This window comes from Nasonia vitripennis, chromosome 4 (genome assembly GCF_009193385.2).
Source record: "Nasonia vitripennis strain AsymCx chromosome 4, Nvit_psr_1.1, whole genome shotgun sequence".
Lineage (NCBI taxonomy): Eukaryota > Metazoa > Arthropoda > Insecta > Hymenoptera > Pteromalidae > Nasonia > Nasonia vitripennis.
Genome location: NC_045760.1, coordinates 31,289,325 through 31,313,033, shown reverse-complemented (window position 1 = coordinate 31,313,033; position 23,709 = coordinate 31,289,325). Strand labels below are relative to the sequence as shown.

At 44.2% G+C, this 23,709-nt stretch overlaps 3 protein-coding genes across 4 annotated transcripts in view; 1 reads left to right on the top strand and 2 right to left on the bottom strand.

The window, feature by feature from the left end:
- Positions 1–23,709, bottom strand: part of LOC100286823 (separase) — a 68,435-nt gene that overhangs the window by 16,320 nt on the left and 28,406 nt on the right. Inside the window, exon 3 of the mRNA XM_016989852.3 lies at positions 22,232–22,374. The gene's annotated coding sequence lies outside the window, so the exon portion shown is untranslated. The remainder of the gene's footprint in view (positions 1–22,231; positions 22,375–23,709) is intronic.
- The window catches only part of LOC100120249 (prohormone-4), a 37,054-nt gene that overhangs the window by 3,605 nt on the left and 9,740 nt on the right, over positions 1–23,709 (top strand). The window contains exon 2 of one of the 2 annotated variants that reach the window (XM_008216441.3): positions 18,639–18,770. In XM_008216441.3, the coding sequence (XP_008214663.1) occupies positions 18,639–18,770 (132 nt within the window). Of the gene's footprint in view, positions 1–18,635; positions 18,771–23,709 lie in introns of both variants that reach the window. The other variant, XM_001603859.5, reaches the window with a different exon arrangement.
- LOC116417435 lies at positions 9,939–12,106 on the bottom strand. The gene is made up of 2 exons (XM_031930530.1): positions 10,576–12,106; positions 9,939–10,370 (listed from the first exon to the last, which is right to left on the bottom strand). Exons 1-2 carry the CDS (start codon positions 11,907–11,909, stop codon positions 9,953–9,955), a joined length of 1,752 nt encoding a protein of 583 aa, XP_031786390.1. The 5' UTR covers positions 11,910–12,106; the 3' UTR covers positions 9,939–9,952.

Genomic DNA, 23,709 nt, shown 5'->3' with positions numbered 1-23,709 from the left:
TAGTAACGGATTTAGTGCGAATAATTTTCGTCCCGGACGTATACATAGACGAGCTTGCAAGCTTCTAAAAATAAAAGGGATGTATCTCGACTCTCTCGATTTGACGAGCCGGAAAAGGGCTTGTAAGACCCGGTGTTAATGTAGTCGGACACGTCGAACGTACCGGCCGGTACGTGACTTGTCGAAATGAAGCTTGATTGGCGAACTGCGAAAAAAGCTCGGCAAACACGATCGTTTCGGCTGAAAGTCACGAATATACATTAGATTTAACGGGCACATATATTGCAGCGTCGAGGAATTCGGGAAAAAGTCGAGACACCGAAAACAACTGCTCGAGAAATCCGTACACCTTTTAAACTTCACTGACTGGTATCACGAAAGCTCACGTGTGTGACCTTCAATTAATTCGACGAGTAAATGCAGTCCTCGCATTTCTTGCAAACACACACACACACACACACACACACACACACACACACACACATCAACGAGGCCCGATTACTCTAATTATCATACACAGCCTCGTGTTATTATGCAAACGACGTCCTAATACACACACACGATTCGCCTTTCGTCTATACAAACGAGAAACTGCATTATCACGGCGTAATCCCTCTTGAAACTCGACATTCGCGAAGAAGAAAAAAAATCCAACTTTATCGCCCTGTTCCACACGCCCTTCTTAACGGACTATTCACGAGCTTCCACCATCTCAAAAATCCCCGCATCGCGTCGCTTTTCTCCTCCGTTCCGGCGTCGTCATCGTCGCTGCGGAATCTCGTTAGAGAAGTTTGATAGCGCGAGACCGCCTACTTTACATAACAGCGCGCGAAAGATAACCCGCCAGCCCGGCATATTCCATTGTTATAAGCCGTGAGAAATTCTCGATTCCAAAGGGCGAATTGCGCCGATTATATTTTCACGGAAATCAGCTATGTATAACGTGTGTGGGTAAAGCAAAAAGCTGTGCTTGAATTTTGAATATTCGCACGCCAGGGCAGCGAGAGGGATATAATAAGCGGAATTGAGTCATCGCGGGGTCGCGTGTGCAGGCGCATCGTTGCCGCGGCCGTGTACGACCGGATATCATTTTTACGCGGATAGGGGGAGGAGCTTAATGGACTTGATTACCCTCGAGAGGTGAATATGTGCCGAGTGCGTGCGTGTGTTGGCCTGAAGATTTGCGAGTTAATGCGCTTTTTTCGACGAGTGAATTGTTGGCGTATTTCGCCGGAGCTTTGTTCGGATTTGATTGAATTTTCCGCTGTCGATACTGGAATTTCAAATATTTTCATTCAAAAAGTTGCTTTATCCACGCGATTTCGCCGCAGTGCAAACGAAAACTAACGCGTGGGATAATCGTCGAAAAAACCCGCGATAACACTCTCGTATAATCCATCATCATTTCGACCCCCAACGCAGCCAGTTAAAAGCCATATCGGGCGCGAAAAAGCTCGCACGAAATTTTCATTACCGCAAGCTGAACTCGGCCCCAAAAGCGCACGTATATGCACGCGACCTCCAATTATACGCACATACACGAGGCTTCAATTAAAAAAAAAGCGAAAGACGGAAAAAAGCGCATACACCTGCAGAATATAATTGCTCGACGAATGTTTTGTGCCTTAAAGGCATGAGAGTCAATTTGGCGGCATCGAGACAAAGAAAAAGCTCCGCGAGGCACTGAAGCTCGAGAGCTTGATTTTCGCTGTGGAGCTTTGTGTCGCTGCGCGAACTGTCGGATCGATGCACGAGGACCCGTTAGTAAAGCTTGGATTTTTTGGCGGGAAAAGTTTTACGCTTCGAAAAATCGAATGACGGAAAAGTTAGCGAATCGGGTTTCGCGTCAGTATATCCGAAATATGGGCAAAGAAGAAGAAGTAGGCCAATATGCTGCTGCTGCGCGACCAGTGCATAATATAGAAGCGTGTATTCAGGGAAGCTACTCTGTTTGCGTATACGAACTAGCCGCGCCGCGCGCGAGGCGGAAAGCTTTTTCTCTAATGAAATGAAATGGCTATTCTTTTTTTACGGCTTATTTTATATCCCAGAGACTATTTTTACGTCTAGACGAGGCGGAACGAAAGACTCGCGGATAATCTTACCGGGGATGCGCGCGGCTAAAATTTTAAATCGATTAATCCCCCCGTAAACGGAACTTGTTCGTTCTGTTTATATTCAAGCTCGGGAGAGAGAGAGAGAGCAAAGTTGAAGAAACATTTAAACGACTGGGGGCAAGAGAAAAGCGATATTTTTTCCTTTCTCTAGATTCGCGCCGTGTGGAAAGTTATTTGCATGGTAATAGCTACTCGAAGTTGTTGGATAATTTACGGCTATTTCCGCGCACTACGAGATTACACAAGCGGCTGATGCATGTTTTCGATTTTCAGCGAGTTGCAGCTTTCATTGTCGGTAATTACTCTATATACGCTGTACGAGCTGCCGAGTCTGCAGTAGAATCGCTTGATACATGTATTCGAGCTTTTGTTTGTATAAACGTTGAAAGTCGAAAGCCGGTACTTTACGATATTACACGTCGCAAATTGATTTCCTCCCACGCGCGCGATGTCAGCTATACGTGTACCTACGCACATACCTCCAGCGCATGGGACGTATATACACAGAGAAATACATAAAGCGTTACAGCGTCGCAAGCCTCCTTTTTCTCAAAGCGCCAGGCGAAAGCTACTACCGCAAGATGAAATTCCGACGTCGCCCGAGCGAAACGCAATTACGAGCTAGAGAGCAAGCGAGAGAGTCTCTACTGCGAAATGCATTTTTTTGTAATTCAATAAAGCGCCAGAGCCATGTGCGACGCCGTTATAAAGCCGGATCGAAACGAGACGATGTGTATTATATTCCGTGCGGTACGAGGATATAAAAGTGTATATCGGGTATACCCGTCGAGTAATGAGACAACAGATTTCAGAAGAGAGACTGTGTGCTACGGCTGTTTGGAGGAATATACGGGGTTTTGTGGCTTCAGCTCGAGATGGTTCTATGCAGAGGTGCTAAAGTCTATCTCGTAAAGCTCGACCTACGACCGCCAAATTTTTACGACTCATTAGGAATAATAACGCGGGCTATCATGCTCGATTATACGACTTGCCTAACAACACAATATAGCATACAGCGTCGCAGCTGTACAAGACCGGTTTCCAACGCCGAACACGTCATTTCATTAAAATTCACACACTCGAGCGAATTAATCGCATTAATTACGAGCCGCACAGCTCGTGCGCAGGGCCATTAGAATTTTTAATTAAAACGAAAAACGTCACTCTTTATCAGCAATGCAATAGATGTCAAGCGGCAATTATATCTCATTTTTCACGCCGCGACGATAAAAAACGAAGTATAAACGCATCCTACGAGAAAAGCTCGAGGAGGGAAAAATTAATTACGCTTATACGCGTACACGTATAATCAATTTCAATTTCTTTGCAAATTATACCGGCGCTGTGATAAGTGCAGAACACTTATCAACTGATAAAATGAGTATGGCGATGCATCAAACGTGAAAATTAACTTTTACATGTATTATATATTTGCGGAATTACCTGGCCACTCTGCACTGACGTCATTGCATTAAATATTGAAAATTTTAATTAAAACGCACGCACACGGCGTTTCGATTCGATTTTCCGTAACTGGCACATTTCGTGTAATTACGAAGGCCAATTACAATGTAGTGAGCTTTAGAAAATATCAAAAATTCAAGTTCATACGTCAAACGCAATCCAGATTTCAAGAGAAAAAAAGCGAATTCAAGAGGGCGTGAAATGTTCATCGGAACGGAAAACGGGAAAAAGAAGACGAGGATATCTTTGTCCCATCGATGAGTCCTTTCTCTCCTCTTCGAGCGCGAAATTCCGACGTCTACCTCAAAGAGCTTTCCATTGTTGAATTTTCATAGAAAATTATAGCCATTGATTACTCTCGAGCGTACCCCGCTTATTTTCAGAAAAAAAAATGTCATAAAAAAGTCGAAGAAAAACCATGTGAAATATTTACACCGTATAAAGCCAGAAAACGCGTCTATCAATACGGCGGTTTTGCCTCCGCAGAGGTAGAGTATTCCATCGACCTTTGAATTTTTCTCCAGAGAGTATATGTATAAGCGAGGAAAAAAGGGACACACGGGGTGGAGATTTTCTTGCTGAATAATAATGCACACGCGCCAAGTGTATAAAGGATTTCTCGGTCGCTTTACTTCTTTCTCCCGGTGTGTATCGCGGCTTGCGAACACTCGATCGTCGCCGAAGCTTTGCTCGTTTTTCTCGGCAAGTTTTCATAACCAACAAAGTTTCGAAATTCAAGTCGCATAATTCTTCGTTTGCCGAGGCAATTACAAGGACGAATCTCCGACTAAGCGCCGCTGCGGCTTCATTGTTTCGAAAGAGAGCGGGGGATAACGAAATTTTTGCACTTATACGTATTACGCGTGTAAGTTTGTTTTTCCCGCGTCAAAGTTGGCTTTCACGGGAAATTGTTTTACTTCAAGTTCCGCCAGCTACCACCGAGGAAGATTAAATTAAAGAATATCTCTCGCACCGGCGACTTCGCAGCTTTTTATATATAGACACTTGCTCCCCCCGTCAAACTTCATTCGAGGAAAATGTTCGGCAGTAATTCCTCGAGTTTAAAAAAAGCTCCTTTTCTCATTCCGCGCAATTTCAAAACAGAATTTAATCTACCTTTTTAATAAAGCGTATTGTTTTTTAGAAAAAATAAACAGCTATACGTCGAGCGAGTTTATGAAAATCCCGAACATTCGTTTTGCACACAGCTTGCGAGAGCGACAAAAGAATCGTTCCAGAGCTTTCATAACAGCAGCGGCACTTAATAAAAGCTCTGTTGCGTGTGCGCGCGCAGAATCGAACTTTACGCGCTTTTTACGCTCGGTCCCCATGAGCTTACTGCTTGAAAATTCCTCGAGAGCCTCCCGATGTTTATGCATGAGAAGAAAGGCACAGGTGTGTGTACTTTGCCGAATCATCGACTGCTACGAACACGCGATTCGATTTCCACGTTCCGCAAATAATAATACGTGGTATTCCCCTGATTTTAGCGCGCTTGGAAGAGTTAGAGAGAGAGAGAGAAAGAGAGAGAGAGAGAGAGAGAGAGAGAAAGAGAGAGAGAGAGAGAAAGAGAGAGAGAGAGAGAGAGAGAGAGAACGACAGATTAGCGTGAATTTTTATTCCGCCAATCGCACGGCGCGGCCGTTATCGTGTCGAGCATTTCTCGAGCTTTTTTTGCCGCGTCTGTTTTGATAACGGCCAAGCCGCGATTTATCGCGTGGGATGGCTTTGTTGTTTCTTTTCTGGGACTAAAAGCTCGCGCGTATCGCATAAGAAACGCTAGAATTGATGTTTGCTCGTCGGAGCAAGGAGCGTTGCGTATAATAACGCGGTGTAACAAACGAAAAAAAAGGGGCGAAAGCCTTTGTCGAGCTACACATCGGCAATTACTATGCATTCGTTTTACGCAAATTCGCTCTAAACTTTCATGCCGCATTAAGAGCGCCTCGGGTATCGCTTGGCCATAAACGCGACGGCCCCACTGGAAAATTTCCTCCCCCTACTACCTTCTCGATGCTATCGGAAGACTAATGCTCTCGTGAATTTTTATTCCGCTCTACATACTCCGAAACACGTGTATACTTTACTTATCTATTCCCATCAAATACGTACACGTATACGTCACATCGCACGTCCCGTTTTCTTTTCCAAAAAAGGAGCTTAATTACTCTCGCACTTGAAATAAACTTTTTTCAAGTACACACTCATCTCGCGCTTCCATTCGAGGAAATAAAAAAAAAGCTCAGCATCGATTCCTGCAATCGTGAATTTTACAAGCTCACCATCCCCGAGAAGGCTACAATCAGCCTCGTCGCTATGTGCTCCGCGCAGCGAATGGCGCCTCGCGAATTATCGATGATTATCAGCCATTGTGAAGCTCGGAGTATCAATCCCCGCCGCGTACTCGTGAAAAATGCAGCTCGGGACGTGCCTCTTTCTTCCCTCTATAGCTACAGCGTGAGGGGGGTGAGGTGAGTTTTATTTACGTGTACTTGATTCGCCACTTCGTGACGCGCGCTTTCTATTCTTCGACGCGGCGGCTGCTTTCTTATGCGAAAATCACGACGGGATTATTGATGGGCCGCGAGGATTTTCAATTTGGATTTTCGCTTTCGGGGGTTGATTAAGAGTCTGATGGATTTTAGAGTGGACGGCAGCGAGCCAAGTGCCGAGTGCTTGTTTGTTTCGCGATTCGAAATTTCGAGCTTTAGGGAAATCTGGGAGATGTTCGCACGTGTCTAGGTTACATTTTTCAAGAGGATTTCAGGCGTCACCGAGACTTTACGCGATATTTCTACAAATTTCTGAATATCGCGCGAATTTCAAGCTTTATATGGAAAACCACTTTGAAGCGAATATACTGCTTTTGAAAATGAGCTTTTTGAATAAATTTGTTCAAATTACTTTTGTACGTATCCCCCACTTGAAATTGAGATACTTTTCGCAACACTTTGCATTAAAATCCTCTCGCGGAACATTTAAAGCGGCGAAAAGGTCAAATTAACGCTTCGCGCAGCGTTGGCTGATTCCCTTGAAAACTCGATTACTCTTTGATGTATTCAATTTTTTCCCCGACGCAGCTACAAACGAATTAAATGCCTAATTGAAAAAATTGCGCTACGACGCCGTCCCCTTCATTTCCCCTTCGCATCTACTGCCGTTTAATTTCTATAAAAACAGAATAAAAAAGCTTTTATCTGCAAATAAGTGCACGTCGATAAAAAAAAAGCAGTGAAAATCCTGATAACAAAGCTGTGTCGCGGATCCAATTATCCGGGGCTCATCATCGACGGACTAAATTCTGGAAACAAATAAATTTTAACAACCTCCGGTGCACTAAACTTTTAATCCTTCACGGCGCATCTCGCCCACGCAAAGTTCATTCCCTCGACTATCTTGGCGCTATTATCGATATTCCTCTCGCACGCAGTCCCTTCGTTGATTCCTTTCTCTAGACGACAGTAGTTCGTAAAAGGATTCGTAAAATCGGATACGTAAGTATACGTTCCGAATGACGCACCTCGCGAGGGAAGATAATATTGTGTTTATTTTATGCCCGTAATCGAGTGAGCTTTATTCAGCGCAGCTTTTTCTTCTCTTTTTTTTCAAGGATTGCGTGTGTCGGAAGGTCGGCAGGGCGTAATTTTTCTACCTCGTTTTGTCGTTTATAAATATACGTATAGGCTGTATCGATTTTAAACTGAATATTTATTTACCGGGGAGAGTTACGGAACACACATTTTTCATTTCGATTATACTTAAGGTTATAATGGCTTCTTTTGAGAAAAAAAGAATATTAAAAACTTTTCGAAAATCCATCGAGCACTCAATGATCAGAAGTGTACAGCTATCGGATGAAAGGCCTCGTCATTAAAATCCATTGGGACAGCACGTCCGGTAGATCAAAAGCTGATAAATTGGCTCTTTTGAGCATCACGTCCACGACGAATATCCGCAGAGATTTCCAGACGGAACTGGTTACGTCGCTCCAACGTGCTATCGAGATTCCGATGAATTTTCGCGAAGAAAGGCATAAATTTCAGTTATTATTGTGTAACATCCCTGATGAAAAATTCCTCGAAAAATTGCGTCATGCGTGTTAAAAACGCATATGTAGACGTGAATGAATATTAAACGACAGGCACTTCGAATGCCCCAGCTGCAGCATAAACGAAAAAAAACACTGTGTGAAGGGTAAAGAACAAACAGTGTTTGGTAACGCGAGGTAAACTATGCTTGCAGGATATTGCGAAACTGCCTCTTTTTGTTTAGAAAATAATAGCGCAATTATGTGCCTTTTCCGTTTTTTCGTAAAAATTTCATCAAGCTCGTTACACGTCTAACGACCGGCGGAATCGAATATAAGTATTAAACGATCGAAAATTTTCTTTATGCCCAGCTCTTATCTATTAGTAATTTCAAAGTTTTGATTGCTGACTATGCGAAAGTCTCGAAATAAGTGCTCCGCGAGCATTGAAACTTTTTTCTCTTCCCTCTTACACAGTCTTACAAGAAAGTTACTAATTACAACTTTTCCTTATTCTCTGTTGCAGGTGAGTCAGGAAAAATTTCGAATTCCGCTGAGTCTAGCCTTTTACTTTTTATATTTTCCCGCGCAATTCGTAAGTATGAGCTTCACCCCCGCTTTAACGCTCGGCCGTAAATTTGCTTTCTAATTCCGCAGCCGTAACCCAAACCGAACGTCGAACGCAGATATAATCCCCAAGAAGCTGCAGTCGATACACACGCGCGTATTCTTACCGGAACGAATCATAAAAGCTCCGCGACGAGCAAATAATTCCACGAGCACATGTCCGGGACACATCCGCTGTATACAGCTATACACACCAGTAGGATTTTTCCCTCGACCCGAGAAAGCAGAAACGTTTTTCCCATTAAAAGAGCTAAGAACGACCTATCGATCGGCGCACACCTGCTCTACACTCGCGTTCGGGGAATTCTGAAATTTCCCAAGCGTCGATCTGCACGCAACGAAGCCGAGTAATTTCGTCGGGCCGCTTAATCTTGTAGAATGAAGTGATTACACCGGGGCTCGCTCTCGCTGCGTAAATAGAAAATTACACTACTGTAGCGCAGGCGTATGTGTGTATGTACGTATAACGCGTGGGTGTTGACAGAGCGAGAGGAAGTGTTGCGATTGCAGCGGCTTGCTTTGATGGAATTTTGAGGCGGTTTGGGATGCGATATGTCCTCTAGGTATACGCGTGCACGAGGGGCGCATCGATTTTCGTTGGGTTCGAGCGTGCAAGGGAGGTATTTTTGGATCGAACAGGTGTGCGGGGAATAAGGGCGTTGGGGAGCTGATGAGAGCTGAAAGCTCGTTACGAATGGATTTTTCAAAATTATCTGATGGAAGGTTATCGGAAATTGATTACCGATTTCATTTTTGAGATTGATGGACCACGAAGCTGTTTTAACTGAGAGTAATCGTCATAGTTGAATAAATTAAAATAGTTCGGTCCAACGACACCGTATAAACTTTTAGACCGGCCTTGCCCCCAGTGCTTGAACTTTAAAGCAATATATTCTCATGCTAAAAGCCAGCTGGCAAAAAAAGAACGATGAACATCCACCCGTTATACCAATTCCATACGCATACCACTTGCACTCTATCTAAATTTCAAGCGACAACTTTATACCCGGCGCTACTTTTGACGTTACAGTGAATCTGAAAGTTGATCTCGAGTGACGTTATAATCTTACGATACAAATAGAAGTTGTTGGTATGCATTACGACAATTTGAAAGCTTCAATTCGAAGCTCGATAACTTCCGAGCGAAGAGATCGATAACCCGGCCGTTAATTGACGCGACAGCGAAGGAGCCCCAAAAGCCGCACCAATCAATTTCACTACAACTTTAGAACCCTCCAAGGATTAAATTTACCAGGGCGAGTCAGCGGCGAAAAACTTCCGGCCCCGGCTACTCCTTCTCCCTCGTGATATCTCAAACAGTTTGCAAGCCCCGCCGGAATAGCCGCACATAAGGCACACGGACTCGAATAAACCGCTGGTTTTAGATCTCGGTATATACACGGCGCTATCATAACGTGTATGAATGCGCTCGTTGAAATTTTTTCTTCTTCTTCTTCTTTTTTCATGAAAAAGTCGTAAAACTTTATTCAGCGCCGGGAGGGAATAAAGCGAGGTTCTAGAGGGGAGTTTCCAGGTGACAGGTTTGTGGGACTTTTCGTTGTAGGCTTGATGAACGAAGCACTGAGTCTGGTGGGAAATTAACCAGATTCTGGCCGGAATTTCTGGTCTATAATGGATTAAGAGTCGAGCAGTTGGCCAGAATCTGGTCAATTTTTTACCAAGAAATGTCAAACGACCAAATATATTATATATTTAATTAAGCAGTGACAAACATCCTCCTCACCCGAGGACCAAATCTCTTGGTTAACAATTCAACAAGAAAGACAACGGTAGCGATCACGTGGAAAACGAGCAGCATCGCTGTGAACCGAACCACAATTTTTTCCGAAGAGTCTTCTTTTTGGTCCCTCCTCTTGTCACGTTCCTTTCGGTCCTTGACTGTACTGTACATCTGTCGGGTCTTCCACGCGGACTGAACTCCAGCTTCGACCAGAGTCTGCAACACCAGGTCGATTTTCTCGACGTACGGAGATGCCTTTTCAAACCCAAATGCCAACATGTCCGAGTAAAGCTTAAAGCGCGATATTTTCAGCGTTGGCTCGCTCTTATTCTCGAATTCGTCCACCAGGTACATCGCGGCTAACTTTGGGGCTATGCAAATGCAGCATTTGGTTCTGGAATTCGAATTATAGATTATGGAGATTTATATATTTTTCCAACGAGTTTGAGTGGATTTGAAACTCGGAACGAGGTTTATAACTATTATAACTGTCTGAATTGCGACTTGGAATTTGGAAGTAAGTCATTGTTGCAAATTCGAAAGTTTCAAGGACTTTGGTAACGTTGGTGGTATCGAAATACTTAGTTGAAAAAACCAACCTTGCCGACTTAGAGATGCATTCGGATAAACTTCTGATGTTTTGGACATCCAGCTTTTTAAATAGATCGTTTTGTCTTTCCGAGCCCGTTATCCTCCCGTAAACCTTCAAATTCGAAGAGATGATCTCCTCGTAAGATTCAAACGGTATATCATTGCTGGCCACCTTCGTATCCGTCAAACTTGCTAACACGTCCGTGGAAAATATCATCGACAGCAAGACTACGGTAAAGAAGACAATCCGTTCAGCCACTTTCTGCGGCTGTTTAGTCAACGCCGAGCCTACCAGCATTTGTAACAAGTGTATCCATTGGTTCAAACGAAACCTCATCAAACTAAGGATTAGTTTGAGGATCAGAACGTGCGTTGGAAAGAAGGCCAGTTTTGTCAACATCCGTATGTAATCTCTCATTCGTGACATTGGTAAAACAGGTACAACCAGTACGTAGTTGGTGTCCCGGTAGGCTTTTCCAATCACCACATCTCTGCCGTAGTAGTGCGTTCCCAGATACAGAGGTTTTGGCAGTATGCTCACTTTGTTGTTCTCCAATAGCAGGAGCAACTTCTCAAACAGCGCCGTGATGTTCGAGCGTTCTTCAACTATTAAGTATTGAAGGGAGAAGTTCAATTTTTTGGAAAAAATCTCGATGAAAGGGTAATCGTAGCCATCTACTGATGTTATTGCGCCGTCTTGAAGCACGAAAGAATTGTATGGAGGAAGGTAGTAGATCGGTATTCTCAGAGTATACTCGTTCATGTTGCTCATTTTATCAGGAAATAGTAGACTGGTGTTGGTTACTTCTTCGGTGATGTAGGACTTGGTGAATGGATTGTAACTGATCATTTGGGGTTGACCTTCATCGTTTACGAATAAAATGGTGAAATCCAAAAATTTCAGTGACCAAGCTTGCAGCAAAATGCTAGCGAAACTTTCCTCGGAGTACGTGTCGTTATCAGCAAACATCAGACACTTGGGACGAGTCGACACTGGTGACGCTTCGACGAGAAACCTCATTACGTCATTAGCGCCAATCGCTCCGTTCTGAAGTATTATACACAGAGTTGACGTTCTGGATGTTCCGAGTGACAGTAAATAAATTTGTTCGTGGTCGATGTCTACCAAGATCGTCTTCATCTGTTCCATGAGTTTCACAAGTTTGAGACCTGAATTTCGAAAAAAATACTCGGAATTCTTGAAAACCACCAGCTGATCGTAATCCAAATTTTTAACAAGTTCAACAACTATGGAATCGATCTCCAGAACAGAAGTAACGCGAGAAACACAACAAATTATTACCATAAACCAAGCAATTTTCCACATAACTGTACCACCCATTAAAAAGCACTATTTATCGAACAATTTTTCCATTTGTTATTCCTTCGCGACTAAAATTGCTTCCCAGAACGCAACATCCTCGCGCAGTAAAAGAATAGCACCGAGTGCATGCAAGAAACTGCCCTCGAAACAATTGAAAGTGCCACCCCGCGGATATCGACTTTTCCGCTATCTCGCGCTAGAATCTTTCAAGGTAATTAGCTGTGACCATCACTTTAGAATTATTTTAGCTAGATTACCTCCCATACCCATTTTTATATTTATTAGCATATAACTTCTGGATTGACCCATCCGTCCATAATTGAGTCAGAACAATTTTTCCGAGAAAATTGCCAGGTGCTTATCGCCAAGAAAATAACTCCACAATCAGTTCTCGGCTCTGAAAATACAAGCCCGACAATTAATTAAGGAAATCCCGGTCAATTACACCGATAACAAATCAGATCGCGTCCGGCTAATTAAATAAGTAATAAAGCTCCTCGACAATCGACGCGAGGAATGAAGGAAGCATCCGAAGTCGCTCGGCCTATGTCGGCAATCGGCTTTATGAGCCACCACCAACCGGGCTCGCGCTAATTGCTTCGTAATTATCGGGCTGCGCGCGAGCTCGGCGAACGGGCAGAAAGAGAACACTCGTGTAAAGTAGAATAATTACTCGCCGCGAGCTCGTGTGTATACGTGAGAACTGTGCGGCGTCTGGGAAAAAAGTGTTGCCCTCGGAGAAACGACTTGGCCTGCAGTGTATAGCAGTTTCGTTATTCCATTTCTCTCGGGATGCGTGGGTGGCGTTGATCGTAAATTTCAGGGGCGGTGTGAGCGATTGGAGTATTTCCGCAAAGTCGGAGGTTGAATAGTCGATATGGGCTTTTGATGGGGACGTTTGCTGCGGATTCGGATATTGTTACGGATCAGGACGATACGAGGCTGTTTTAGATGAGTTTTTCTGATATTCGGATGAATCACGTATTCGGTATGCTGAATCGATTCGATTGAAAGTTTGTTTGGAAAGGATTGCTGCTGCTAGTTTTATTTCGGGCTATCCATAAGAAATAAGAAAGCTCCGCGTAGTACAGTTTCCTTTCGGATAAAACGCAATCGATAATGCCTACAGATTTCGTAGCTTGATGTCCTTTTGATAATTTAGTATTGTTCTTCGTTTTTCTTTCAACTACCATGCTGGCGTACGACACATGTTGCAGGATTAAAAAAAAAACGAAAAATTAAGTCCAAAACTGCATTGTTTCACAGAGCATCGAGCTCGACGCCATCGAGACTGTATGTAACCCATGGCAGGTTTTCTACTTTCGCGAATAAATACTAAAACTTAATCGAACAAGTTACAGGAACTTTTAATACATCGAAGTGTACGGGGCGACCGCGGGAATACTAAAAATACAGCGTCTTTGCGTTTGACAGCCAAACGGCTAACTTTTTTTAACCAACTCGTCTCGATGTTTTGGTATATTGGTTTAGCAGTTACGGGCTCGAAGCCCTGCGTGAGTTCGACAAACGCCAAACTTTTCTCGTATCTCGGAAGTTTTCACCTATTGAACTTCCCGCGCCAAGTTTAAAAGGCGACGGCCAAGAAGAGTCTAACCGAGCGAGCCTCAAGCTACCAGATTATTACAAAAAACAATTTTCTTTAAGATTAAAGTAATTCACAGAATTAGCAAAAATAACACTAGGCATCAAAACGCCAGATGAGTGAAACATGACAAAATTTCGAGACTTTTAATGATCTATACGAGCCGATATTTCGACCCTTAGCAGCCACTGCCCGAAGATCGACCCTACCTAATTTGAACTATTATTCTGCCCTCTTTGAGCCTATGGAAATTATATTAACAAAAAAACGTGCAAACGTATCGAGAACGCCCGGTAAGTGACACCCAGATTTCATCGATTTTCGAGGTCCGGTACGAGGTGATATTTCGGCCCTGAGCAGCAGCTGCCCGAAGTTCTAGCCTACCTAGTTTTGCGTGTTTTTTCGTCTTTTTTAAGCCTACGTGGATTAGAATAACGAGAAAACGTGCATTCCTCCACTGACCTTTGTGAGCTTTCCAGATATAAGAGTCAAATTCATCTCGCTACCTGAAACGTGACTAAAACGTCCTGTAATAAGCTACTAGCGTTGGTCTTATAATTACCGTCGCAGAGACAATGGACGTTTTTCAAAGGGGAAATTGCGAGCTTCGCCTCTTTCTCGGACCTGCATTTCCGCGTTTTAAGGTTGCCTGAAAATTGATCGACGCTGTAGCCTAATTTAGTTAATTTAATCAATACCCGCTTGCCTTGTCATGGTTCTATATGTACCTGAATTTGAAAACGCAAACACTGAAATATGTGCATACATTACCACTAAATTCATGTTCGGTAGAGAACAATTAAACGTACAAAGCTGATTCCTCGAAGGGAAAAGCGCTAAAGCTACGTATATTCTCGAGAAAATTCCAGAGCGATGAAAGCTCCGCAAGTGAGTGCATATTCCGTTATATATCTCATCATTAACGACACAAAGCCAACAAAAGGCTTGTGTCCCCCTACTACTCTTTACGCCTCCATAAAACATTCCGAACGAGCTTCCTCGAAACAAAGCTCGCGGAGCTCGCGCTCGCGAGCTTTTATTTAAATCGTTAATATAAACTCTTGAGCGATAAAATTAGCCTCAGTCTCTCTCCGTCGTTTTAAATTATTTATTAGCCAAACCGTTGCTTTTTATCTGTGCAAGTAGCTCCGGGGAATATCCCGTAAAAATTAATTGCCGCGTCGACCCACACGCTGACTTCAACTACTTGCTCGCTCAGTGTGTATCTGTAACGAGGATCTCGTTTACGCGGGAAATTTTTTATTTCCCCCGCGCACAGCTATAGTTGGACATAATACGGCTAAAAATATTCCAACGACAAGGGCAATCAGTGCACTCGGCCAAACGTAGCCGTTTTTTGCCCGTCATTATTTACCCGTTTCTAACCAGAGCGAATACAAACAAGCCTCGTCGTAACCTCGTCTTTCGCCGCGTCATTCATCCCTCTGTGTCGCCTGCCAGCTGAAAGCTCGGCAAACAAAGCACAGCGTGTGCGGAATTTCATTAGCTTTTCTTTGCTTGAAATTCCCGATTTTTTGCGAGGAGTATAAGCGCGCGCTGGAAGAGAAGTTTTTCTCGTAGCGTCGATGCAACGAACCTCGAGGGACGTGAGAGAAAACGCGGCTGCACTCGAGGGGCTACTTTCTTGGCGGAACTGGACACGAGAGACTCGCGTGATTAAAGGGACTCTGCTCCTGACGGCTCGGTTTCTTTTATTATAATACATGCGTCGGGTCGAGGTGTCGCGTTGATGGCTTTTTTTCGATTAAAGTCGTTCGTTCATACCAAGGATGATTTTATCTCTTAATTGGACTAATCGAGGGACGAAATTCTTCCGTGTTTTTTTTTTCCTGGCAAAGTTGTGTAGCGTCGAGTTTTTCGTTGAAAACTCGACGCTGCGCTGATTTCATTACGGAGCTCGGCTGTGTACCTACTTATTAAACGTATAGTTATAATGCAGAGCTGTTATGTAATAAAGCGCACGTTCACCGAACTATTCTTCAAAGCTCGGGTTAGCAAACGTGATCTCTGGAAGACGTGGACTCGTTCGAAACACACTACGTATAGTGATCCCGAGGCTGCGGAGACGAGAAAATAATAAAGAGCCGGGGAAAAAGAGGTAAAAGAAAACACAAGAGGCGAACAACGTCGTGGCTTATCGCTCGGCGACAATTTTCGCTGGAAGAGAGAGCCGTATACAGGGTCGAGCATTACGATTCGTTATCTCGAGATAGCCGGGGCTGCACGTTGAGCTGTTATGGTTTTGCAGGCCTTTCGATGCGGGTTGTTGATTGTTTTTGCATCGCTCGAGGGGTAGCCTGTTTCTTTTTATCATTTTTTTTTTATGCGTTGTTAAATTCCCACGAATGTAAACAGCGAAATTTTCCGCTAACCCCTTATTTCCCTTTCCAAGAAGACTCTATTCATGAATGCCAAACCAGCCTCAGATACAAATTCAAACTGCTTCGTGTTTATATCCGAACGGCTTGAATAATCGACAAAGCTCGCCGGAAATTGAAAAGTTTCCCCAGCGCGATCAAAAGCTCATCGAAATTGCGCTTTAAATTCTCGATTATTTATTCGCCGTATCAAAAGCTCGCGTGCGCCACACGGTACATCAAGATAATAGTGTTCCGAGGTGTACACGCCGTACAGATACGCCGACTGCACGTAGGAACTTTAATCGCAGAGCTTTTCCGCGCGCTGAGCTTTCTTATCGCGTGTACACGCTCCGCTTGAATAATACGCGCGTGGGTGGAAGACCTTTCGCGCTCCAGATACTCCTCGGACCTTGGTATGTGCCTTAAATTGCGAGATATCGAACTATGCAAGTGGTTTATGTGTTTACCTGGAGCTTCGATCTTAATTACACAAATTGGGAGCATCGACCAGAATTTCGATTTCGCGCTGGCTCGATTCTCCAGTGTGTGCACACGGATAATTGAATAAGCAACGCTGTGTGTACGTACACATCTGCGTTACATGTCAGGGGGCCGAAAAAACGAGGCTGAGGTGAAATTCTAAACGGACGTGCGGCAAATTTTTCGATGGTTCAGTTCACGCTGTGATTACTTCTGCGGCTTTGCTCGGATTCTGATTTGCGATAGATGGCTTGTTCGAGTTGTATTGGGAGTTGTGTACTTTCCCGGAGTTTCGTTACCGTTGTTGGCTGCTGGTGAATATTGAAAGGGAAATTTATGTATTCGAGACCACTGTTGTGGAAGGAAAAATATGATGGGTTTCGCGTTGCTTTAACGGACTCCTCTCGCCCGAGGTTTACTGCTACTGGCTCGTGTATCCGGTTTTTTCCTTTATAACCACTTTATCTAGTTTTGATATTTTATACCATAGAACAATATAGCGAAAACGCGATACTATACCCGTCTAAATCGTAGATACAAAACGCATAAAAAATTCTTCCATCCGACCCCCAGAATGCCTTAAAAAATAACTCGGAATTTCACAGACGACTGTATCCCCCACAAGCCCACACACCGGAATTCGAATTCCATCCGCAACCGCAGCATCGGATACACTCCCGCGACATATTTTCCTACTCGCTGTTTTTCCCTTTTCGCAGAGCCGCGATTGATTTATTCTCGTTCGGGTAAACTGAATACGTAACGAATTCTCTGTACGAGTAAAAGCGGAATCGCTGTCGTACACAGCGTTGCTGCCGCGCTCGAGCTTTTTTTTTCAGGGACGAAATTTTGAGGGATGTGTAAGATCGAGACGAAAATTTTGCCGAGAAGCTTGACCTTCTGCCTCGGACTTTACGAGACTTGCGCAGGGCTACGAGAAATTTTGAATAAAATAAGCGCTAAGGGAGTCGTAAAAAGAGCCATCGTCACCCTGCTATTCACGAGATCTTCTCTCCTCTTCGCAGTGAATTAACTTTGCCTTATAATTAAGAGCTTATAAATTTGCAACTAGACTACACTAGCAGCAGTAGCTGCGCAACACAGTCGCGGGAAATTTGCGTTCTCAGCTCCGCAGCGAATGGCTCATCCAATATTTATGTCATCGGAGAAGCTCCTTACCCGATACACTCGCGAAACGTGCGCGTTTATGAAACTGGGAGAAATTCGTTGCCGAGCTGTGTGGGCGACGTTTCGCGATTGAATTTTTCAGCGTAAACGTAGCGTTCTCGATATTTGCAATCGGATATTCGTTTGCTTTCCGTAACGGCGAAATTAGCGTACGTGTGTGTGGGCTTGGAGCTAATTGCGCTTTTCCATTTTGTTGACTTTGCATATTACTTTGCTGGAAATGGGCTGGTCTTTTCATTAAATATTACGTTATACATTTCGAACGAGTAAATACAGCGATATTTGTCCCGCTGATTTCCGAGGCTGCGTTAATTTCTGATATTCGGTTATAAATATCGAAATTTCGACGTATACGGACGAAAAGGGGCTCTAATGAGGCATATGCATGTACAGTCGGTAGATAACTAAATTAATTTACACGAAGCTGCGAATCCGACTCTAATTATCAACAACACTACAGGTGTTATGTTAGTTTAGGATATTGATTAAACGCTACGCTAACGAGCTTATGGTATAATCTCGTAGATGTTTTTTTATTTACTATCGCTTTCGGTGAACGAAATAACTGCGAATCCATGGCGTATACCTATACCAGCAACGTTTCACTAGCTGTCCACCTATATCGCTCGTCACACTCGGCAAGCGATCGTAAACGCACACTGCGCGGGATCAATGACGCAAAGTTCTTCCTTTGTACGACCCTATACACGAATTCTGACAAACCGTGTATTACATATACTTTTAATTTAATTGATCTAAATTAATCCATATCCTCTGCGATGACACAATATAAACGATATACGCGAGCGACTACAAATTGCATAGTTTAATTCCGTCACAATAGGGAGCTTACGCAACCGCAACCGCAAGAAAAAGAATTCAATTATCCAAGTCCTAATAGATTCAGCATTCGAATTACACTCTCTCCGCTATAGGGTACACGGCATGAATAAAACGACGTAACTCGACTCTCCGCCGTAATGCGACAATAATGCATCAGCGCAGCGCTATGTACTAGGCGATTATTCCCCGTTTAATATTCATGCGCGTCAGACTAATGCACGACTGTCTGTGTTTCTGTTTCGGGCGAAGAAGGCGAGTCCTGCCATCCGTACAAGCCGTTCAAATGCCCGGAGGACAACACGTGCATCTCGATACAATACCTGTGCGACGGGGCGCCGGACTGCCGGGAAGGCTACGACGAGGATCCACGACTCTGTACCGCTGGTGAGTTAATTTTCTCTGCTACTATATTCCCGTATGTGTGTGTGTGTGTGTTAATTTACTCCGACTGAACTGTGCGGTCGGTCTCGCGTGTGTGTATATACTCGTACGGGGTATTATCATGCGACGACTGCGTGGGTGAGTTGTGTGTTTCTTTTTGCTTTGCTTTGGGAAGGAATTGAAGCGAAAATAAAGTTTTTATAAGGTTGGATCGAGAACGAAAAAAATACGGTTGGCTAATTAAAGGTAGGTATATATTGTTCTGACCGCCGTCGGTGCAATAAATCTTCTCGCTCCGTTTCAAGGAGATTAATCAAGTAACTCTGGCTGCAGTGCTGTAAATTGTGTAACCTACTTTGCAGATATTTTTAACTATTATATATTAGGTATCTCTGGTTCGATGCTACTGCCAAATTTAAAATCGATGAAAACTCGATTTTTCCATTAGGTATAAAAGCTGCGAACCCAATCTGATTCAATAAAGAAAAAGCTTTCTCGCCTACTACTCAAAGAAATCAAAATCCTCAACGGTATAGAGCGAGAGAATATCAGAGACGTTACCACACGAGAGCGCGAGACCATCGCGATAACCCAACTATCAAACTCTCGGGCTCGAAACGCTCTCGAGCTATATCCTACACGCGATTGAGCGGGTTTTAGCCCTCTCTCTCTCTCTCTCTCTCTCTCTCTCTCTCTCTCTCTCTCTCTCTCTCTCTCTCTCTCTCCGCGCGCCTGTGCAATGCCGCGAAACGAATCGAATTTCTCTCTCTCGAGCCGCGTGTACCGTATAGGCCGGCGAGTCGTGATGTATATGCTACTAGTTGCGTCCTGGGGAGAGAGAGAAATTCACAGGGACTCGGTACTGATTTAAATTTTCAGTGTTACCCGATCAGCGATATCACACAAATGGCCTGTGAGGAAAGACTATTATTTCTCTTTTTCGCTTCACTCGCTCGTCTGACTCGTCAATGCGATCAAGTAGTAGCTCGGCTAAAACATCGTCGTCACGCATTTCCACGAACAAAAGAAAATGAGGACATTGTTTCAGCGCCGGGAAACAATCAGCTCGCGCAAAGTTTCTCCCGCGAGTTGTCAAAAGCCAAAGACACAAGAGCGGACTCGCGGCAAGAACAATGAATAAATAAATCATCGTCGTACAAAAAGGGAGTATTAAATGTTTGCCCCGCAAGTTTCAAAACTTAGAGTGTATCATACGTCACGCTATTTCTCGTTTTCTCCAAGAAACTCCCACCCTCTCTTCTCTTTTTCCCTCGTCTAAAGATCTTTAGCGCCATTAAATTCCTGAACAGCACTCGGACGTACACCTACTTTCCGACAAGTATATAAGTGAGAAGCGCAAAGGTATATAACGGACTGACGTCACACGGAAAAGTTTTACCACCTGCACCTCCGCCGCCGCCATAACTTTCGCAACTTCGGCTTATCTCCGCGGGAACAATACAAAAAGAACTGCAAATCGGCTCAAGTTCGAAGCTGACGATGGAAATAGAAAATTGCTCGTGAGCTTTGTCGAAAGACAAAACGCGACAACGATTGTTCACCGCGTTGGGGGAATAAATTGCAATTAAAAGCACGTACACCGAGAGAGAAAAGCTTCTCCGGGCGCACGTCGAGGTTGAATCTTTCACGAGCTTGCGCAGGAAGAAGATCAAAGCGAAAAGACGCGCACCGACTCCTTTGAGTCGCGACGAGGAACTCGGTAATATTTAATGACGTGTTTTGCGGAGACCCGCTAACGAGAGCGTAAACACGCACTTTTATCGCTTGTCGAAGATGTCGTGCTGCGTGACTCGCTGTGTATTTAACCGAGACATGGTCGAGTTAAAAAAAGGAAATAAACGTCGGAGCTTTTTAGAACAACAGCGCCTCTTTAAGCGAAATCTTAAATCCTTCAGTGAACGGCTTACAGAGAATTAAAATTCAATTTCGAGCTAAATACGCTTTTCAATAAACTCGATTTTATCGGCGAGATCGTATTTTTTTCTTAATTTTTTCACTCGCGCCGAGCAGCGAATTCTCTCGGAAATTCCCTCGTACACGTCTCTGCGGATAGACGCGAGTTATTCTACCCGAGAGCTCTTGGCTTGGGAAGACGTATTTAGTTCTTTTTCCCTCCGTGTAAACGAACAAGAGGATATTCCTCGTTCTCGCAGTTGAGCAACCCTGCAGTCCGACCCAGCTTTTTTCTCGGGGAGACGAGCTTTTTTCCGCGTAAACTCGAAACACATAACCTGTAGGCGTCTGACGCTCGAGTTCAATAACAAAGCTGCGTCTCGAGAGCCACGGGGCATCGATTCGAGCGCGTTATGTCTCATATCGAAAAAGTTGGCCTCGGTCGAAATGGGGAAAGTTTCCAAATCGTTAGCTCCGAGAAAAACTCTCGATCAAACATTCCGTCACTATGAAATGCTCGCGCGTATGACGCCGATAGCGACGAAAAAGTAAAAGCGACAGTCGGCGGGCTATAAAACAGTGCGAAGCAGCCATCGGATTGCCTCCACAGCTGCTGCATTTAAAACGAATCTATTATTTTGGCCGATCAGGTGCAAAGCTCCTGGCGGGATTATTGCATTATTCATCGCCGGCGTCGGGATTGACAGCCTCGGAGTAAACGTTATTTATTCCCCGAACGATCGATCTATATCCGCTTATTATCGTTGTAATATTCGCGCGAAAGAGATGTTACTTTGCAAAAAAATCGAACCAGACAGCGTTACGCGATGCAAAATTCAAAATTGAATCTACTTACACGAGACACCGCGGCTCGCAAACTTCGGCTAAACGCGTTACAGCCGAGGAGAAGAACATTAACCCGAATTATCGTCAATTAGCCGGAGCTATTTCCACCGCAAAAACGAGCTTTTCTCTCGCGGAAATCACACCAGCAGCAGATTCATAATGCATCGAAGGCCCCGAGCCTAATTGCGCGGCTAATTACTCGCGCGGCTATACACATTCCGTGTACTTTTCGGAAAACGCACCGATAGCTAATTGGAAACGAGGTACTGTTCTGCGTCGTAAAAGCTCGAGAGACAACATACGGAGTGTATATAGTATAGTGGGTTTTATTTTTAAAGCCAGCGAATTGGCTCTTTTCGAGCTTTGTCGCGCCGAAGACAGGGGAGAGAAAGCTTTCTTTGAAAATAAAGTGGGTCTCGCTCGCGAGTGGATAGTATATAGTTGCGGCGGATTCCGCCGGTGTTTTCGGCTTTTGTTGCCCTGCACGCCTTACGGGGACGAGGAGGTAATGGACGATTCGAGAGTGGCTCACGAGTAAAGACGGTTTTGAACTGGCTTAGTTTCTCCCGCACAGCTTGAACTGCTCGGCTCGCTAGTCTCTGGCTAGCGACGATAGGTGGCGCATGAGCACGTTTCTATTTCCCTTATACAAATCTGTGCGCGGAAAGTATATATATATATATATATATATAGCTGAGCGTTACCTGTGCCAAAACAAGCCTATTGCTTGAGCCTCTCGTGCTATAACTGCGCCTAAGTATATATAATGTTATATCATCATTTGCTCCTCTCCGTCCTTCATCAATGACTTCAGTGCAACGACAAGTCCTCTCGTAGTCGTCCTAACCTATTGTAATCCAATATCAAAATTGGCAGAAAAATAATTACATTTTAACACAAATAATTGAAATTAAAAAAAAAACACATAAAGATAAGTAAATAGTTGAATAAATTAATTCGTACGAGAGCCATAGAACACACAACGATGCACAGCGCCACACAAGTCCGTTGTGCCTTGTGGTTATGCTCTATGCTTTTTTAGCTGTCACAGCCTTAACTGTCGTTAGACAAGCTGACAGTTTCCAGAGCTACGTTTGACGCCAACATTACAGCGACGCGATGAGAGCACGCAATAGCCCAGTGGAATAGACAGAAGCGTCGAGCAATGCGAAATTGATCGGATCGTGCAGCTGCATAAGATTGATTCATCGAATCAAACGTGTGCAGCGTTCGCTACTGTTCAGATTTCCCCAAAGACTCGACACGTCGTTTCGTCGGCCTATTGTTCGCACCTCTCGGTACAGAGAAACCTTCAATTCCATGATAACTAAAAACCAGAAAATTCTAGTTTAATTCCTGAATTTAAAAAAGTCCAGCCGACGTTTAATCAACGTCACGCTTTCAAATTCCCATTTATTCCCGAGATACACGACCCCAGCACCGCGCGAGAGTCTCGTCCGAAAAATTGCAGTCTCCTCTCGCGAGGACATCTGCCTGCATAAATTATGCGCCGCGGGATTTTCACCGCCCCTTGTATGCACATGCCTCTACATTCGTGATGAAGCTCCGCGACGGATTTTACGCGGGTGTTATTCGCGAGTTTTATAGTTTCCGGACGATTAATCGAAGCGCTTCGCGTTTTGCTTTTGCAATTTTGATAGACATCGATTCATCGCGCTTTTTTTTTATTTAAATAATTGAGTTGACGGGCGAAATTTCAGTCCGTAAATAGTAATTCCGATGAGAGGATCGATACACACCGCAACACGCACGGAATAACAGGTGCATTTAATAAGATATTTCTGCGAGCGAAATAAAATACGAGAGTGGAAAATCGATACTTTACCGGCACACAACACGCGCTTGAAACATTCAAGCTGGAAGCGAGAAGCCGGAGAAGCATAAAGCATGTACGTCCTAATCTCGCGTTCGAATTTCATTTCCTCGGCTGCAGTGGCTCGCGCGCGAGCACTAGCGGCAGATTAAAGCGGACAAGCCGAGTAAAAACGTCCAATTTGACCCGGCTATCCGCGGGGAGGCAAATCACTCGAGCGCACGCGTATTTAGCCGCGCCTCCCCGAGTAAAATGCTCTCTCTCTCTCTCTCTCTCTCTCTCTCGCTCTCTCTCTCTCTCTCTCTCTCTCTCTCTCTCTCTCTCTCTCTCTCTCTCTCTCTCTGCCCC

Excerpts from the sequence above, each read along its gene's own strand:
- LOC116417435 (XM_031930530.1), bottom strand. The coding sequence starts at position 11,909 with ATGGGTGGTACAGTTATGTGGAAAATTGCTTGGTTTATGGTAATAATT. Across the intron at positions 10,371-10,575 it reads TGCATCTCTAAGTCGGCAAG|AACCAAATGCTGCATTTGCA; the intron begins GTTGGTTTTTTC and ends TTCGAATTCCAG.